This window comes from Poromitra crassiceps, assembly GCF_964638095.1.
Source record: "Poromitra crassiceps genome assembly, chromosome: 9".
Classification (NCBI taxonomy): Eukaryota; Metazoa; Chordata; class Actinopteri; order Beryciformes; family Melamphaidae; genus Poromitra; species Poromitra crassiceps.
The window spans coordinates 29,582,161-29,602,663 of NC_139630.1; the positions used below are offsets into that span (position 1 = coordinate 29,582,161).

General features: G+C 43.1%; 1 protein-coding gene and 1 pseudogene across 2 annotated transcripts in view; one reads left to right on the forward strand and one right to left on the reverse strand.

Annotated features, from left to right (window-relative positions):
• tbc1d32 (TBC1 domain family, member 32) overlaps positions 1–18,131 on the forward strand; it is a gene marked incomplete at its 5' end in the record, with an annotated part of 133,210 nt that extends 115,079 nt beyond the window's left edge. The window contains 3 exons of the mRNA XM_083642929.1: positions 626–766; positions 13,158–13,346; positions 17,938–18,131. Coding sequence (XP_083499055.1) covers positions 626–766; positions 13,158–13,346; positions 17,938–18,057 — 450 coding nt within the window. The 3' untranslated portion in view covers positions 18,058–18,131. The remainder of the gene's footprint in view (positions 1–625; positions 767–13,157; positions 13,347–17,937) is intronic.
• Positions 5,719–6,258, reverse strand: LOC310781975 (NADH dehydrogenase [ubiquinone] 1 beta subcomplex subunit 8, mitochondrial pseudogene; annotated as a pseudogene). The gene has a single exon. The product of its transcript is annotated as an NADH dehydrogenase [ubiquinone] 1 beta subcomplex subunit 8, mitochondrial pseudogene (transcript).
• Positions 18,132–20,503: the final 2,372 nt, after the last annotated feature.

Here is a 20,503-nt window from a genome sequence, read left to right on the forward strand (position 1 = left end):
ATAGTCTATACTTGCACATACACAAACATTTGCGCGTAGTCAACAAGTTGTTGTTGTTTATTGTCTTGCTCCATATATTTGTGTACAGTACGTTTCACCAGGTTCCAAACATGGCTGCCTGGTGCATTGATATGCTTTCTTTTTAAGTAACGTTGTTGCTATGGTGCTTTTGAGGCGCTGTGTGCATATCACTTTGCCAGGCGGCCATGTTTGGAAAGAGGTTCCGGCTATGTATTTACTATGTATTTACTTCGAAAACGAGGTTTCTCGTAATTTTGGATTCTTATTTCATAGCATGGTGAGTACACGAGTCACAACATGTACATATGAGCGTTTTGGCGCTGTTAGAATGTGTAATTTCTTGGTGACTGAACAGGTGTAGGCTGCTGTATCGTTGACTACCATTGTATTGCTAAGCTCACTAGCAGGAGGGGCGCCTTGCTACTTTATACTGCACGCACAGAGAAGAGAAAGACATCTATATTCTCGTTTTACAATCGGGAATGTGGCAAATAGGCGAATCTCCCACAATGTTGGCGTGTTCCTTTAAGACCCTTTACTCAGCAATGAACGTTAAAACCCAGAGCGCTGAGAAACCTGTTCTGTGTTGCGTTGGTGGTGGCAGGTCCATGTTCCGGTGGAGGTTGCGGTATCGGGGATCCCTCCAGTCTACTGGTGCACAGCTCACTATGTGGAGATGTTGCTGAAAGCCGAGGTCCCTCTGGTCCACTCTGCCTTCAGAATGTCTGGCTTCACCCCATCCCAGGTACTGTACGAGCTGGGGAGGGGGAGTGGGAGTCAAATTATTACTTTACTTTACTTTATTGTCATTTGTCACGCCTTTATCCAAAGCGACGTACAACAAGGTTATATACAGCACAACAATAAAAACAGATGAACAGACAATAGAAACTAGAGGATACAATGAATAAGAGATACAATAAAAGACAATATAAAAAGTGCATACGATTCACATCAATATTAATTCAAGCTAACTGCTGTGGGATTGTCTTTAGGGCTGAAATTCAATTACAGTGATAACCTGTGACATTGTCTAATGATAAATGTACACTTTGCTACCGTTGCGCAAAAAGGGCCAGAATCCAGAAATATTATTATTATATAAATTCTGATCCATATCCTGAGTTTTGTCGATTACGTGTCATATCTGGCCAAATATACACTCACTATACATCGTGAGGCTGAGGACATATACTGGGATACCAGACACTTTTTTTTTTTATCATGTATGTGTTCCAAATATGACCATCTGTCATGTCTGGAAATATCCAAACTCAATATTTTTCTAGAATACTGGTTGAGTTCATATTTGAGAGTTTTGTTGGCATATACCATATCTCGTCATATATGCAGTAGTCCATATGAGGGAGGATGCCATCCCCCTTGAAATAGAAACTGTCAAAAACCTTGTAAAACTGTGATCCCTGTTCCAGACATTAGTCTTTCAGAGGCTCTAAGGGGCTGGAGCAGCTTTTCAAAAGCCAGTGTGAAGCTACTGCTAGCATTTGCCCTAAGGCATCTATTGGTACAAACCATGTTGTGCTAGCCTGCCGGGAAATTGGAAAAATCACGCTCCCCAAGTTAGGCAACATTTCTATTCTATTTCTATTCTCTTCTATTCTTTCTATTTCTCTCTATTTATTCCAAATAACACATAAATTCTTGTGCACCAGAAGATGTTTCATTAATAACAACATTATTGTTGAGAATATACCCTCTGGTATTTTGCCTTTTTTCATAGTCTGATTGTGCAGCATCAAATGAAAACTGGCATGGATTGTTCTTTTTCAGTATGCAGATAAACAGCCAAATCTTCTCACAATTGCAGCCCGGGAACTAATTGCGTTTTTGTGTGCATGCAAACATAATCAGCTGTCAACCCAATTTCAATAAGCTTTGCCGTTGTGTCACAAATCGTACTCAAATTACCCCCAATACGTTCTGTTCTCTCTTGTAGGGAGACCATCACACTAAACTCTTAGCTTAGCATACTTTTCCAATAAGTCAGGCCACATTAAATTGCTAGATTTTTTTAATCGAGTTTGGCTTTGCGCTCTCTGCTTATAAGCAAGAACGCCACGTAATATTTGGCTCTACACTCAGTTTAAAGTATGACCATAATGCACATTGTTGTGGTGATTAGTCAATAGTATGGAAATCAAAGACTTCAGTACTCAATAGACATATAGAATATAATAGACAATAGACATAAAACACAAGCAGTCAAAAAAATCATAACATCTATAATGTCCTGGTGCCCTTTTTTTTTTAAATACGAATGCATAGCAGACATGATTAAAACACACAGCGGGGGGGGGGGTGCTGCGGCTCAGAGCCGGTGAAACACACACATACACACACACACACACACACACACACACACACACACACACACACACACACAAAATTCAACCATGTTTTCTTCATGTAAAACAAAATAAACAGTGTGCTTATGTCAGCATGTGCAGTACTAACCAATAATATCAGGACATCTGGCAAGTGTGCGGTGCCGACACAGAGCTAACGTTAACTGATTTTTCCAGTGCCAGAGAGAGTGTAAAGGGGTGGGGTGGGGGGTGGGGGGGGGGGGGCTGGGGGAGAAGGGGCCGACCTGCGCAAACCTGCACCACTTACTTCAACACCTGGGTGTGATTTTTTTGTATTGTGTCGTTAGCTACTGTCACAAACCAGTGAGTTAGCTTTTTTTTTTTTGCAAAGCAACTCATGTGAATGTTTAAGAAACTACTGCTACCAGCTGCTGTAAGGTTAGCTTCTTGGCAACTCAGTGGTGTTAAGAAGATAGTGATGATTAGCTAGCTGACTAGATACTATGGTTGTCAAAGTGCTTCTTTTAGGGACTTGACGCTAAATTCTAGTTAGAGAAGTCCATTTTCTCACTCTACCCTCTACATTGCAAAGTTGACCACTGTTTGCATGTCTCTAAGACAGACATACAGCCATAGAGCTGTAGTGCTATTTTATTCACAATCAATAGCTAAAAATAATAATCTATACTAAGAATGAAAAGTGTCCGCGTGTCTTGGCCGGCCACGGCTGTGCCGTTTTACGTGCGATCGGGCAGAAACTTTCAGGGGGTGTGAAGAGCACCCGTGCGGGTGACCTGACGGAGCCAGATTTTTTAATTAGGTGATTGCCCTAATTACCTCATCAGTGATGATGTCATCCGTGGTGATGTCATCAGCGATGTTGTCCTCCCTGGGTGAGGCTATTGCAGGCCGAGCTGCGTATGTTAAGAGCATGTGGGCGAGCTGCAGGGTGCACGAGGCTGCGACTAGAAATCTTGCTAGTAATAATAATAATATGTGACTATTATTTGTTTTTGCTCCAAGTGAAATGTTTTCTAGTCACTCACGATTAAGTAGGCCATGGGTTGGCTTGGTTCCAGGCTTAAAACTCGTTATATCAGGATTGTTTCAAAATATCTATGGAGAAAATGAATGGGGAACTCTCTTACCCCATTGATACCTGATGCAGCATTTGTGTGTGTATCCCTTTAAGACCGCGAACCGCGTTAACGCGGTTCGCGGTCTTAAAGGGATACGCACACAAATGAGGGATATACACACAAATGCTGCATCAGGTATCAATGGGTTAAGGGGGCAAGATGTCATGTGACTGTTCAGCTCTAAAGGGGATGCCTGCTTCGTGGGTGTCCCCATTCCCGCGCTGCTTTTCTTTCCTTTTAGTCGCAGCATGCTCATAACACAAAGCTTTCATCATCCTACTGCGATACACTCATTAAACAATAATAACAAAACACACGTCTCTGACTGGCAACGGCAACTTGACCTCAGAATAGATGCAGCCTTTTCAGCGCTTTTAGCTTCTTCTATTCTAATTCTAAGCTCACATAATGTTAACTAATTGGCTGTTGAAATGGGACAAATACTCTGGAGACTCTGGAGGCGGACTATCCAAATAAAGTGTCACCAAATACCCAAATGTGGCAATTATATTGCCGCTAAATATCGTTGAGATCTTTGCTCCTCTGCACTTGACTCTTTTGGCACAGTCTTCTCACAAACAATGAGGTAGAACAAAGGTATCTCACCTTGAATTCTCTGGCGTTTGATCCTGTCTTCTATGTGTCAGAAGTTGACAGTTAAGGCTCACTTAGTATGAGGCAACAGGGGCGCCTATAACTCACCGCATGGCACTGCACTGCATGGCAGATCTCCAAGTTGGAGTAATATGTTAACATTCTCCTTGTCTCTTTTGCTCTTCAAGGCGATAATGGACACCTATTCTACAGAACGGTAAAAAAAGAAAGAAAGAAGGAAACATCCATTCCAAAGTTTGAGCTTTTGAAAAGCTGACAAAGCAGCGGCAGCAAATGAGGCATTACACTCCTGACTTTCAGACAGTAGTAGAGGTTGTGTGCACACATCTCTATGTGCCTCATTCAAATTCACTCTACAGAAAAGTCACTTTAAACCTTCAGAAGAGTGAGAAAGTGCGCCCATGGTGCATCGTCGCCAGAGTCTGGACCCTAGAAATGAGAGTGCAAAGTCTTTATTTGTGACAGAAGTATATATATATATATATATATACTGTTGAACGAAGACCCCCCGGACATAACCTTTCAGGTCGCCATGGAATATTTTAAAATATCAAAATATATCAAATCAATAATATATTAAAGCGATACCAAAATATTCTCTCTTCAAGCACCTTTGATGCCTGACGAGAAAACTCTCAGCCGGTACGCAAGAGCCCCTTAGCGAACCATCTATTATGTTATTCCGGCGTTTTGACCTTATATCTTTAATTTCTATACCGCTGCTTACCACTAGCTCGAACCGGTCAAACGTAGTCTTCTTCCTTACTAGTCTCCGTAAGCGCAGCCGGTCAGAGTACAGATAATCTTTCTATTCACAAATTAACATTTATAAATAGTAGTGTTTAATTACTCTAATTTTACTCGCTGATAACACAACAAATAATATTGATTAGCAATCACCTGTTTGTTTTTGGCCCGAGCTCTGTATTAGGATTCACTCAAAAGACAAACCATGTAATGATCACGTCATATGTCAAACCATTCAGATAGCATGTCACACGCACGTGACCACACATGGCACTCCTGCTTGAGTGCAGCACCAGGTATCAGCTGATTCCACAGTCAGAGGCTAGGTTTAGTTCTACCTTAAAATCAGGTGAGAAGTGCTACGTCCACTTCATCACTGGAATCGCTCACGCTCATCCAACCACTAAACCAAGGGAGGGGGACACGCTAACGCGCCCCCGGCCCCTTTAAGGGCCAAGTATTATAAATGCCTAGAAAAGGCCTCTGTGGAAATACTCACTTCTCTTGGAGCAAGGAGAACCTCAAAATGGTAGTCCAATGGACCGGCAGGAGAAAGGAGTGAAAATCGGTTTAAAAAATATTTAAAAACAATATTATATATGTTTAGCTACTGCTATTTTTAGCCTGAAATGTTTATAAGCAAACGCAGCATGAAGAGCACACCAGAATTACTAAAAATGTGCTTAAATGTGTCTCTACCCCCACATATCAGATGAGGGCAGGGTGCATTGATTGAAATAAAATATGGACCATAATGAGACATTAACAAGACTTCATATCAGAGCAGTATCATGATATCATCAAGACCTTCATAGTTGCCAAAATGGCTCAAAACACAACAATACACATAAGTAATCAGTTATTAGACATTAGATTTCATAATGTTTGACTTCCTTCGGCTGTTTCTCAGGATCTCCTCTCTCCAAGTACAAGTTGTTATATGGATATTGTTTCGGTGCAATAGGTTGGTATGCTGGGAATACCTCCCCAAGGTAGAACATGAACGTCATGAATCCAAAGAAACCAAACAGATGTTTGCATGCGGTGGACCAGTCAACAGGGCAGGGAGAGGTATCCACACGGGTCCTGATAAACATGTCAAAATTCCAGTGCATCGGCTCTCCCCAGTTCCTCCTCAGATCACGGTGGTCCCACTGATACCAGGGTTCTCTCTCATGCTGAGATCTATCTGGCAGCTTTGGATAATCACCATAGCCTTCGCCTTGGTCGGGATATGGTTGATAGTCTCTCATGTTGTACTTCTTTGCTGCTGCAGCCATCTCCTCACGAGTCTTGGGGTATGGACCAGGAAGACTACCCTTCGCACCACCAGAGGCTGCTCTACATCCAGAAAAGAGCGCTGACATGTCACTCCCTTTCCATTTAGAAAGGAAACCAACACCAGCCATGTATGTTTATTGGCTGCTGCTGAGAGCTGACTCTATGTATCTGCAGGGAAGGAGTTATGACATCACTGACGATGTCAACAATGTCTATGAAATCATCAGTGTAAATCACTGATGATGTCACTTATCTATAGAATTGGTGATGTCACCAGTGATGTCCCTGGAGCACTCTAAAGATTTTGTTTACCATCTGAAAACACTAGTTCTGCCTGTGTTGTTCGTACTTGGTGCTTGTCTACAAACTGTATGATAGTGCTGTCATCATTAGGTGAATGGAAAAAAATGCAAATTGAACTTGCTTGATTAATCAATACTGTGTGGAGGGACACACATACTATATTTTGAGAGACACACTGAGGGCCACTTAAGATCGGTCAAAGGGCCGCATCTGGCCCCCGGGCCGGACTTTGAACATGCCTGATGTAATCAGTGATGTCACTCGAGCAATTGTGATGTCATCAGTGAGTGATGTCATCGGTGATGATGTCAGTGATGTTACTCAAGAATTAATTTACTGCAATAGGGCAGTGGTCTGAGCATGCTCAGTTGAGTCGGAACACCCCCCCCCCCTACTATGAATTATATTATTATTAAGACTAGAAATTTCAATGCAAACAGCCAAGTAGGAAATTGTGTGCTGTGTAGAAATAATGAGCGCTATAACCCCTTTTTTCTTTTCTTTTTCTAAGACAGGAGGTAAAATAAAATAATAATAACCCTTCGTTCTTCCCAAATACCAGTCCCCCCCCTGTGACCCTCCCCGCTGCTATAACTGTTATTGGTAGATATCTATATTGGCCGCCATTAGACATTTTTGGAGACGTCCAATTACGCGCAGGAAAATACCAGCAATCAACGGTTCTTCATGGAAAACGTTTATTACGTGGGAGTGAGTGACACAAATCCTTGAGGAGTGTCCCAGATGATCCGCTGGCACGCTTTCACCTGGAGGCATGGAGCAGATCAGTCTCTCGAGCTTTAGAGGGAATGAGAGAGGGCAATCTGATTGGTTGTATTGATCTTACGCCCCGCCCCCCGCCTGTGAATAATTCTCGTGGTTAACCCATGCCCATCTGAGGGGGTGAAAGAAGTCTGCCGTCAAATTAGGAAACAACTTGGACACGCCTCCAGCTGCACCTTGGTCTTTTTCAAAATTATTTTTTCATTTTGTAGTAGTAATGGTGCATATTTATCGATACAAGCAGTGTTTTTATTCCAGCATGAACCAATAGTATGTTCAATACTAGATTGAAACGAAGGGAGGGAGGGGCAGGGCGCGCGCGCTGCGGGCCCGGGCTAGGCTTGGCAAAGTTGGCATCACCATGGTAACAAGTCCTACCTGACATCACCTAGAACTAGAAATCCATGTCCTCTCGTCTACAAGACTTCATGGGGGGGGAGGGGGGGTTCATGGGGGTAAACATTAAAACACCTTCACCTATTTATTTGAAGCTTAGCCCATGTTTAATATGACCATCCAAGATTGTAACAACATATATAGGATACAAAATGAAGAAATGCATAATATGGCCCCTTTAATACCTTATTTCAGGTGTCTAACCAAAGCCCCCATACAAAAATGCCATTGGCTGTCATGCATTCACAGCTCCAAAGGTGGCAGTGCTGTCATGCATTCACAGCTCCAAAGGTGGCATTCATCTCGCAGTATGAAACGTTTGACAGTTGACATTCACCCACTAAAGGAGGCGATGCCAGTACTATGAATGCATGTCACCCACGTCACTTTGTTAGCCAGCGTGAAATTAGTCATTCCTAAAGCAGCACATCATCTCCATCACGTCCTACTCATAAATCAAGCGTGGTGACAGGAGAGAAAAAATATATATTGCATGTTTTTTTTAGATACACAAATGGTGCAGATGGCGATCGAGATGATGGTGTTTATCCTCCTGCACAGCAGCAGCATGCTGAAATGGCTTCAATGACAGCAGCAGTGTGAAGTGGAAAAGAAAGGAAAAGACGTTACTACACGTAGAAAACATAAGCCCAACTATTTGATTAGATTTATTTGTATTTGATTTGATTTATTTGACATATCAAAAACTATATATATAAGATGTCATCATACACTGCACCAAATACATAGTATCAGTAGTAATACATAGTAGTAGTATAGTTTAGGAAAAAAGTTGAGGATAACATAACATGACATAAGAAAAATCTGTTGTGGTCCACTTTCGAGGCAGACAAAGAGAGCAAGACAAGTCACAGATTACTAAAGTAATCCTATATATATCCTAATTACCCTCGTATACCTACAATATACCCATATACATTCATTCGTCATACAAGTCATGATTTCATTTTGGTCAAATAACCATTCTGCACATTCACGTTGCCTGGCTATGACAAGACTGACTTGATTTTGATCTCTGCTGGAAGCCTATTCTACTCAACCACTGCCATGTACAATAATGTATTTTGCCCTGAACAGGTCTTAAATCTACATGGCACAATATCTGTGTCCCTGCCTCTAGCTTAATAGCTATGAGAGTCCCTAACGAGCATAAAATAATCCATTACCTGGCAGGATCTTATAGTCTCCAATTCAGCTGCCTTACTCCCTCAACCATTTTAATTGCTTACTTGGAGGCGAGCTCTGATTGATAATTGATGATATGGTGAGATTGTAGCTGCTACCTGAGCTGCTCAAGTCCGATTGCCTATATTATTTACAACAGCGGGGAAAGTGAGGTATGGATTCTGCCAGAATACACTCATACTCGGAAGAGATATCGAGGATGACCCTTATGATTATCGTCATATTGATTTCAACTGTATCGCCCAGCCCCAGTATACCCTGTTTGTTCTTTCCTTCGCTCCTGTTCTCTCCCTTCTCTCTCCCTTTCTCTCTCCTCTCCCACATGTTCTCCCCCTCCCCCCCCCCCTCCTCTCTCTCTAATTTCAGATTGTACAACCCTATTTATTGATTGTGCTTCGCTAGACATAGCTAGCTTGTTTTCTTGAACACAACGCTTCCGCTGTACAGCGCATGCGTGAATGCTGCCTCCAGGACGCAGGCACCAAACTGCTCCGTCCCAGGAGAGGCCTTTGGAGGGCGGTGTGTGACATTCTCCCTGTTACAAGTCACTGCACCATCTTCAATCAATGACTAAAAAGCTGTTATATTAATATGAAAAAGTTACTGATTGTGGCTTTAAGAGTTGCATGTGTTACTGCAAAGAGAGGTAAAGAAAGGAAGTGAACAGTATAGAGAGCCAAAGTTTTAAAGAAAATATTTTTCTCTATGTAGTTTTTTCAAGTTTTGGTCAGAGTGAAATGTTCTATGGTCTCTCCCAATTCTAAAATATAGCTGAACCGTTTGACGGTTTGACGAAGTAAAACTATTTTTATAAGCATTTTACGAAATGTCCATGGGAAAATAAATGGCGGGTGAAAATCTCTGGTAGAGTGCTGAAGCAGGAAGTAGGCGGTCACTTTGCCTCTCTATATCAACCTCTGTCCTTTATTCATACTAATCTCACTACTAATCATAATATGTAATGTACTGTATGTTGTACCTGTCGTTACAAACACACACGCACAAATTAGGATGTCACTATTTCCATTTGAGTGGAGCCACGGAGGAGGTGTTAGTCATCTAATGTATTGATGCAGCAAGCAGACGGGGGCGCTTGTTTTGTATGCTTGAGCGGGCGCATGTCGGTAGGGGAAACACGATGGTGAGACGGCTAGTTAACGCGCGCTCGGTGCACTGTTCTCGGCCCGGGGGCAGGAGGCTCTGGGGCTCATTCAAACCGTTTGCAAGTCAAGCCACTGGAGAAATCTGGAAGAGTCATTTGCAGCCAACAGACAGTAGCAGCAGGTCCATAATAATCAAGCAGGTCCCAGAGCGTGAGCAGGTTCTCCAGATAAACCCTAGGGCCTTCATTGTAGGGGTGCGCGATATGGCCCTAAAATAATACCATGATATATCAGGATATTTCTGTGATAATGATATTCTTGACGATATGACAAAAAATACTGACAAATATTTTACAACCTGACTCTATTTACTGTAGAACTATGGCGTAGCTATGGGTGCGCCTGGGTGTGCCAATGCCACCCACACAGGCAGCTGGCACACCCAAAAAGAAAGGAGGAAAAATTAAGTTGTTTGTTTGTTTGTCTGCAAAACACATCAGCTGTCATGCACAGCCTGTCGGCCATTCAGACCAATAGCGTTTTTGGAGCTGCCAACGTCTTTCTGCAATGCATTCTCTATGTAAGGACGCGCTAGACGTGCTCCTCTTTTAATGAACGCACCTGGCGTTTCAGCGCTGGTGGCGTCTGTTGTTTTTGGAGGAGCGCTGTGGGGGTTTTTAAGCTGAAAAAGTTGAACATTGAGGAAAAGCGCCCTGATCGTCTTTTTCACTCTTCCTACTGTACCTTTTCTCCTCCCGAGGGATTTTCAACCTGGCTTTCATGTTGACAGTGAACAACATCAAACAGACAAAACTAGCTGGTCACCGTCCGTGTGGTCGTTGTGTTCTGATCTGTACTGCACGCGACTACAGGGGAAAAACAAACGGAGCACAAAAAAAAAAAAACCCGTGCGCTGTGTTTTGTGCACAATGGAAGCACTCTCATCATGATTTTCATAGCATTCTGACTGAAAAAAGCGCTTTGGGTGTGAACGCTTGGTGGTGGACAGTGGAGAGACAGACGATGATGAAGATGATGCAGCCGAAACAATGACGTTAATAACAGCGGGGGGACGCAGCCAAAAACACACTGATGGTTTGTGCAGCAGCAGTCAGAGGACACTGAGAACGCTACAGATCTCTCTGCAGTAGACGAACCTGCATGCCAACCAAACTTGCGTTCTTTCCCGACTAGAACACTCATTGGAAAAAGTAGGTGAGACTTTTTTGAGATACCAAAGTGGTTTTACATGTTGCCAAAAAATACAATTGAATTGACTGCTTCTACCTGCTAAGAATGAGTGTGAAAAGGAGCAAACATTGATGGTTATGGTCATATGGTCCTATCTTAATATTCCTCTAAATCTGGTTTGAAAAGGCCCACATTTTCTTGGGCGGCGGCCGCCTGGCTTTCTGTGGCACACCTAATGAGCCAAGTCTGGCTACACCAGTGCTGTAGAAGGGAAATGAGATCTTCATTTTAATTCCTTCACTGCCCCCAAGGAGGCAAGGAGGCAAATCGCATAGAGTTATTTTTTTGCTGTAGGTAAGTACTTTGTATTCCCTGCAGTGGGCTGGATCGCCTCCTCTCACCGGTGCGTTTCCATCACAGACCTGACTTGAGTCATCAGCCACACAAATAAATATTTGATTAACACGCGTCTCCTCGTTCTCCCTCGGTCCCCTAATCCCACCTCAATATCCCACACCCATGCCCGTTATCGTTTTTCACTCGCCACGTGAAAATATCTCCAGCATATGAAGGAAACTTCTCACATTCATATATTACAAGATCATACGCTTGTTTGTGTGGGTGGTGAACAAACTAATTCTCATCCATAATCACTACCTGGCATTATGTGCATGTTTATGTGAAAAACCTTTTTTATGTACGCTTTTGTTTTTTTATGTACGCTTTTGTGAGATGTTTGTGTAACGCCTCATGTGGTGAAATAGCCTGGCAATTTATCGCACAATTGCCTCCGCTTAAGGAAACATTATTTTTCTAATATGATTCGGCTGCTGCTGGCTCACGAGCTACCGTCCGTAAGCTCTTCCACGTGCAGAAAAACGCTGTTGTAATGCTGCGTTAAAATTAACTGAGCGACCCCAGAGTCGGACGGATTGGGATTCTGCTTAAGATGCCTGGTTTCCTCCCATATTAACTTTACTGCTCTCACCTTCTGGGCAAATTCAGACTGTCAAAGAAGTATGGGTACATTTTGATTTCGACAACATCGACCTTAACCTGACGCTTTTGATGTCCATGATTCATTATATAAAAAGTATAATAATTGCCTAAAACATGATTATTTATTAATGAATTTATTTTTTTCTTTATTTTTCAAAATGTGAAACACGGTAATGAGAACACGGTAAGTGTATATGTATAGAGCTGGAAGAGCTGCAAGACCTGAACCAGGTTTATACCTGACCACATACCAGACTGATACCAGACTCTGGGTCCATCGCCCGGAACTCTACAATATTTGGTGGCGAAAGCCGGATAGAAACGTTATTTATGATACTTTGAGTGATGTACTATTGTATAGTTTATCAGCATATATACATTATATATATATATAGGAGCATCAAGAAGGTCTTTTTGTAACTGCAAAAAGTTTCTTGCAGTTACAAAAAACTACAAAAGTGCCACTTCGGCCGCCAGGGGCCGGAAGTGATAGCGAGCGCTATCGTTGCTAAATGCGCACCACCCATGACAGCAGCGCAGAAGAAGACGAGTGTTTGTAGCTGATTCATTTTGAAGAAATTAGACCCGGGTTTCAGTGAGGGATTAAACATGTTTATTAGTGGCGCTATTGTTTCTACATCATGCGCCGAGGTTCACACAACCCTTTTCGCTCCGTAAGTACATTTGAAATTTCATTTGCGAAACTTTATCGAGTAGTTTGAAAAATTTAGCAGACGGAGCGACCTGTGGTGGCTACATCGGCGGTGTACTAACAAGGGACTGCGTAGTAGCGTAAGCTATGTTAGCAGTTCCGAAAGGGGCAAACCTGACTCCATACCAGACTCTGGGTCCATCGCCCAGAACTCTACAATATTTGGTGGCGAAAGCCGGATAGCAACGTTATTTATGATACTTTGAGTGATGTACTATTGTATAGTTTATCAGCATATATATATATATACTGTATATATATATAGGAGCATCAAGAAGGTCACAGAAGGAATCAGGAGGAGAATATCATGGACTGCTGTCGTTTTCTTTCCCAGATGTGCCTCCAGTGGCTGGGCCAGTGTTTCTGGAACTACCTGGACTGGCCGGAGATCTGCCACTACATCTGCACCTGTGTGGTGATGGGTCCAGACTACCAGGTGTACGTGTGCGTGGCCGTGCTCAAACACCTACAGCCAGACATCCTGCAGCACACGCAGGCCCAGGAGCTGCAGGTCTTCCTCAAGGTGAGATGGGAGCAGCACATAGCCCAAACGCCATTCAAAAATCTGCCAATTTAAGGCGTCCTCGCATATATCGGCAAACGGATGTAATGTAACTGTGGCCAAATACGGACACGTGCTGTTTTTGATGCCATTTCAAATCTTTCCACCACAAAAATGGTTTCCTGAAAGGTATGAAATATCATATAGGCGCTCACACGCGCACGCATGCACACACACACACACACACACACACACATACTCACACACAAACAAACAAACAAACAAAGACACACAGTAGTTTTATAATATCATTGTTTAACTTGATCCTTGAGAGGGTAAGAATGAATTAGTTGTAAGTGGGAGGATAAGCCTATTTAGATGTGGTTAGATTATGTGGACTATTTTGAACCACACAGACCTTCTGCGTTTCGAACAGCAGACACACAGCAGAAACCATACATTCACCGTTACACTAATCCTTATCCTGAGTTGAACTGTTAAAAGTTTTAGGCATGCCAGTTCCCTCATCTTTTATCAGCGTTATCTTTAGTCTCGTTTTCTCCGCGGGAAAAGTATTTTAGTTAGCCGCAGACAGAGGGGAATGGTTGATTTGATTATTTCTGTAACCACACACACGCACACTCATATACACACACGCACACACATGCACACACACACACACGCACGCACACACATATTTCACACCTCTCTACACTCATCCAGTCACAGTCTCACTACGGGGTATATCTATATTTCATCTAAATTAAAAATTAAAATTGTTCCGAGTCTCGCTGGAGCTAAACTGCAGTAGAAGCTGAGATAGCAGGAGAAACAAGACGAGATGCACAAAATGAGGGAGTTGTATGTTTGCCTCTGACATACATTTTCAGATGTTTCTCCTGTCGGAGCCAGTCCACACCAAGGTCAGACCAAAATATTGTAAGCATTTTATTCAATTAATATTCTTAATTTAAAGATGGTATTCGTGAGTTTCTCCTGCCTGAATAGGTCAGTCCCCCTGGCTTAAATTGACCTCAAATTCAACTTTAAACGGATATAAAAATTCACTTCTGTGCACTTGTCATGAAAAGTGAAATTAGCTCTAGAGAGACAAAAACGTGTTTTAAACCAGGCTGTAAACACGTTTAATCCTGTTGTTAACACTGTTCTTTTACCATGTGGGGGAATGGGGAACAACTCCCTTTTGGAACAAGCCTCAAGTAGCCATTCGAGGAACTGCAGTTTTTGGCACTTTTGTGTTGGCTTCATCTTTTCCACCCACATGCATGCACGTGCGCTTGCACACACACACACACACACACACACACACACACACGCTTGCTATTTTGGTCCGTGATTGGTGAGCTGCACGATCACTGGACAGGTGATCAATCAGTCACGCCCCAAAACATGAGTCTTTTTTATCCTCTATCTTACTCTAAATGGGTGAGTTATATACAAATCCCCCTCCTAGCAGAGACGCAGAGAGAGATCTGCAGCATGCAGTAACATAGTGTATCAGACCCAGAGAGAGATCTGCAGCATGCAGTAACGTAGTGTATCAGACCCAGAGAGAGATCTGCAGCATGCAGTAACATAGTGTATCAGACCCAGAGAGAGATCTGCAGCATGCAGTAACATAGTGTATGAGACCCAGAGAGAGATCTGCAGCATGCAGTAACATAGTGTATCAGACCCAGAGAGAGCTCTGCAGCATGCAGTAACAGTGTATCAGACCCAGAGAGAGATCTGCAGCATGCAGTAACATAGTGTATCAGACCCAGAGAGAGATCTGCAGCATGCAGTAACATAGTGTATCAGACCCAGAGAGAGATCTGCAGCATGCAGTAACATAGTGTATCAGACCCAGACAGAGCTCTGCAGCATGCAGTAACATAGTGTATCAGACCCAGAGAGAGCTCTGCAGCGTGCAGTAACGTAGTGTATCAGACCCAGAGAGAGATCTGCAGCATGCAGTAACATAGTGTATCAGACCCAGAGAGAGCTCTGCAGCATGCAGCAACATAGTGTATCAGACCCAGAGAGAGATCTGCAGCATGCAGTAACATAGTGTATCAGACCCAGAGAGAGATCTGCAGCATGCAGTAACATAGTGTATCAGACCCAGAGAGAGATCTGCAGCATGCAGTAACATAGTGTATCAGACCCAGAGAGAGCTCTGCAGCATGCAGCAACATAGTGTATCAGACCCAGAGAGAGCTCTGCAGCATGCAGCAGCATAGTGTATCAGACCCAGAGAGAGCTCTGCAGCATGCAGTAACGTAGTGTATCAGACCCAGAGAGAGATATGCAGCAGGCAGTAACATAGTGTATCAGACCCAGAGAGAGCTCTGCAGCATGCAGTAACATAGTGTATCAGACCCAGAGAGAGATCTGCAGCATGCAGTAACATAGTGTATCAGACCCAGAGAGAGATCTGCAGCATGCAGTAACAGTACAATATATCAGACCCAGAGAGAGCTCTGCAGCATGCAGTAATGGTCTGGTATAATGACAGATGTAACGTGCTTGTTTGTGGTGGGTTCAGGCCTTGTGTATTCCCATTCTGAGCATGGCCCGTCCTCTGGGGGCAGTGTTTCCTAGGTTTGCTATTTGACGACTCCCCTCGTAATGAACAGCAGTCACCGTTATTCGCCGTCTTTTTTCTTATCGTCTTCATAGGCGGCGAGGCTGGCCGCTGTCAGGAATGATGCATCGCTCAGCCAGTAATTATAACGGCCTAAATTAAAACGCTGACCGAACAAACGAGCAAAATAAAATGTGCTTTTGCCTCGGCCACGATCTCGCCTCCGGCAAACTTAGACAGTTAAGATGTCGCTGCAAGATGCTTTTTCACTCTGTGTGTGTGTGTGTGTGTGTGTGTGTGTGTGTGTGTGTGTGTGTGTGTGTGTGTACTTGAGGTGATTAAGATGCCAGTGCTTATTAAGAGAACTATACAGCGCTGTCCCCTTTGTTTCTCAGACACATAAAACCTCATTACCTGAACGCCAGGTTGTTGTTTATCGGCCATTCGAGCCTGGTGCTTTAATAAGATTTCCCTGTGACTTTGAAGCAGATTGAATGTAAAGTGTTTTAATGAAAAGGCTGTATCAAATTATTCACACTTCACCTCCGAACAGACTGAACACTAATAAAGTCAACCGCCTTCTGCATTGGCACTCATCCATTAGTATTATCTTGAACCTTCATGTCTGAGGACAGTTCCCAAACTTATTCTGCCACGCCCCTCTTTTATGATAAACGAGCAAGCGGGCAAGCCTGGAAATGATGGTGCTTTCCAGGAATTTCCAGGACCTTTGCAGGACTTGACAACCTGCCCATGACCTTCCCCGGTTATGACCTTCATAACCCACTGCCATGCAAATGTTCAGCCCAGTGCAACCTGGGGTGTGGGCATGCATTAAAGATACACAGACACACACAGACACACAACTTCAACTTTGTATATTATTATGAACATTTTGTTGTGAGTTATTAATTACCAGCGTTAATTATTATTAATTGTTGTTGTTCAATTTGTTTTACTGAAAAGAATGAATAAAATCAACTTCCAAAAAGATTTGATAGGATACAGTAGATTGCTTTTTGACATATTTCTTGTCAACATTCTTGAATATATTTTCGCATTTAAATCAAATTTTAATTTTTACCTTGAACAGTGCAGAATCTCACCACTTTTAACAGCAGGAGAGAGGGCGACAGAGAGACTGTAGTTCCCTTAACCACCCCCTCCACCAGAGGGCGACAGAGAGACTGTAGTTCCCTTAACCACCCCCTCCACCAGATTAAAGAAACCAAAACGCATAATGTGATGTTGACTGTTGCCCCGTTCAGTATATCACGATGTAGTTCACTAATCTAGCTCTATTTTGGTCCAAACAGGGGCTCGAGTTGAGCTATGCAGCTGCTGGACAGAGCCATGATCTGTTTACAAGACCAATGATAAAAAAAAAAAAAAAAAAATGTACATTTACATAAAAAAAAAAACATCTACATAAAAAAAAAACATCTACATAAAAAAAAAAACAGTCAACATCACATAATGTCTTTTATTTAATCTGGTGGAAGCGTTTTTCAATCAAAGGTGAAACAGCACAAGATGCGATGGTCGATTGTCCCGCCCGCCCCATTCACTTCAATAGAATTGGCCCCAAAGTTTGGCCCCAAAGTCTGAACGTTGTGACGTCTTATCCTTCCATTCAGGGTCCTTTCCATGAAACAGGAAGCTGTTGGTGAGGTGCTATGGATGCTTGACAACTCATGAAACTTGGCACACACATCAGAAGAGTTTGATCTGATATGGGTCTTGGGTTTGGGTGTGGCAAAATGGCTCAATACTTCCCCACCACGGCACAACCCGACGTGCACGAAGGTGTGGCTGTTTGCAGCTTCAATAATTTGTCCTTGAAAAGTCCTTGAAATGTATCATTACAAAAGAGTAGCAACCGTGTCTGAATACTGGCGTCATGATAGTGTTGCTGATGTCATGTGATACAATGTTGCCATCCGAATAACGCATCACAGCAGTGTATTAACCTGTCCTAATGAGCAAATGACAGTCATCATCTTTGTTCTTCCTTTTCCCCACCAGGAGGAGCCAATCCAGGGCTTCAGGGTCAGCAACTATCTGGAGTACATGGAGGGGCTGGAGCGCAGCTACCGGAACATCGTTCTCACCGACATGAAAAATATCCGTAACCCCGTAGCGTAGAAACACATATAGCATAATAGTCCAACCTGTTGCCATTCTACATCTACACGTAACCACAGAAAGTCTCTTAAAGGAACACTTCACACAAAAATTCTGTCATAATCTACTCCCCTCATGCCAGTTGAAACACAGGTTATTACTTGGAGGTTGCCGTAGCAGCCATCTCCAAAACAACTGACATCAATGGTGACCTGGTCGCTCGCTTGGCCAGACTATCTCCACACTTTGTTTAGTGGTGTAGTGTACCAGCGCTGGAGAGAGACTGGCTCAACCTACTGTCATTGGTATAGGGGGAAAAAATCCCTCTGCCTTGTTGGCATTTGTTTACACCAATCACAATCGTCTTGGGCACCGCTAAGTCCAGCGACGGTGTCCTTGCGAAATAGCGTCGAGGAGGAACATGTTTTGCTAAAGAAAACGCTGCATAAAACAGTAAAAAAAAACATGTCGAGCATGTAAAACTTGTAGTTTTCATCGTCTAAGTTGCTAGCTCGCAGGTTGTTGTTGTTTCACGTACGGTAGCGACGGGTACTTTGAAAACACGCCGATAGTGAAAGGGGATTCCCTACCTCCGTTAAGTTTAAGATTTATTTGCAACAAATAATTGTGTGTCGGTCTTTCCGTTTGGCTTTTTGTTTTAACTCTAAAGAACTGGTCCCCATTGGCTTCAGTTATTTTGGAGAAGGCTGCTATTAAGATGTGCTGGCAACCTCCCTGTGTGTTATATATAGACTAACTCATTTCACCTGTTTCATTTGCCATGAGGGGGGAGGAGATGCTGACAGAATCTCTTTTTGAGTGAACTATTCCTTTAATAGGGCATTGGAAAACCACAGCAGCTTCATAGCACCGTGGTTTACATGAAGATCCAGCAAGTATCTACTGGGAGATATGCACTAATCCTTCACCACTGAAGAGAAATTCCAACATTTGGTGTTTTTTCCTGCAAGCCTTCAGTTTGGACAGTCACAGCTGCTGAATGTATGCTCAAATACAATCAAACCGTGGATGCAACTGTTGTCCAACCATTGTTTTTGAGATCTTTATTCCTGTTGTAGAGAACTGAACGACTGGGATCAACTTCTCCGTTTTGCATTTGCAAGGTGGAAAGTTCAGCCGATAAGCGTGTTGAGCGCCACACGTTTCCCTGCTTGTTCAGGTCTGTACGAAATGAATGGACCTCCGGTGACTTGTTGATTGTGTTGCTTGCAGAGTGAGCGCACAACAAGGGGTTCAAGGGGGCCTACAGTAAGCCATGTGCTTTCAATATAGGCCTACCTTGTGTCCCTCATTTACTCAGGTATTTATTTCATGGAGGCAGTTAGCTGGCAGAAGCATAGAAATCACTGGACAGACTGATATACAAATGTTTTCTCCAGCTAACTTACACCATAACATAGCTGTAGCATGTGAATATCCATTCTGCGACAGAAAAAACACACCTTAAAGGGCCCATATTTTGCTAATATAATGTATTATTATTTTATTGTTGGCCTCCAGTAGAGTAACTTATTGCATCATTCATAGTTTAAAAAACTCATTGTTTATCTTGTACTGGCTCTCACTGCCCCTTTCAGTTCACCCTCTGTCTGAAACGCTCTGTTTTAGGTCCTGTCCCTTTAAGAACCCCCACCCTCCGAAATACTCCAGGCGGGCAGCGGGGTGAAAGTTTGTTTGCGCAAACCTCTGCCCAGACAGAGGACCCGGACCCCACGTTGAGAACCACTGCAAATCACAATCATGCAGAGAGGGAGAGAGAGAGGGAGACGGAGGGGACGCTGTATTTGGCTGCAGCAAACACAGCGTCCTCACAGCCTTTGAGATTTACTCTCAAAGGCGAGGAGTGACGATTTTTTTGGTGTGCCGTTTTCCTCCAGGCAGCCTGACGCTGATTTCCCTCCTCTAAACAGAGCTCGATTTAAGTTGTTATTTCGGTCTTTTTCAAAATTATTTTTTCATTTTGTAGTAGTAATAGTGCATATTTATCGATACAAGCAGTGTTATTATTCCAACATGAACCAATAGTATGTTTAATACTAGATTGAAATGAGGCCAGAATGCAGAAATCCCTTGTGATTGCACTGTCGCGGCAGTCTACTGGAATGTCAGAACAGGGAAGGGAGGGGCAGGGCTAAGCTTGGCAAAGTTGTCATCACCATGGTAACAAGACTTACCTGACGTCACTAGAACTATTGCTCTCGCACAAATCGGCACAAATCCACGTCCTCTCGTCTACGAGACTTCATGGGGGGGAGGGGGGGTTCATGGGGGTAACATTAAAACACCGTCACCTATTTATTTGAAGCTTAGCCCATGTTTAATATGACCATCCAAGATTGTAACAACATATATATGATACAAAATTAAGAAATGCATAATATGGCCCCTTTAAGCCTGTCAGGAATCTCCCGCAGCAGCCTGTAGAACACCTTGTAGCATAAATAGG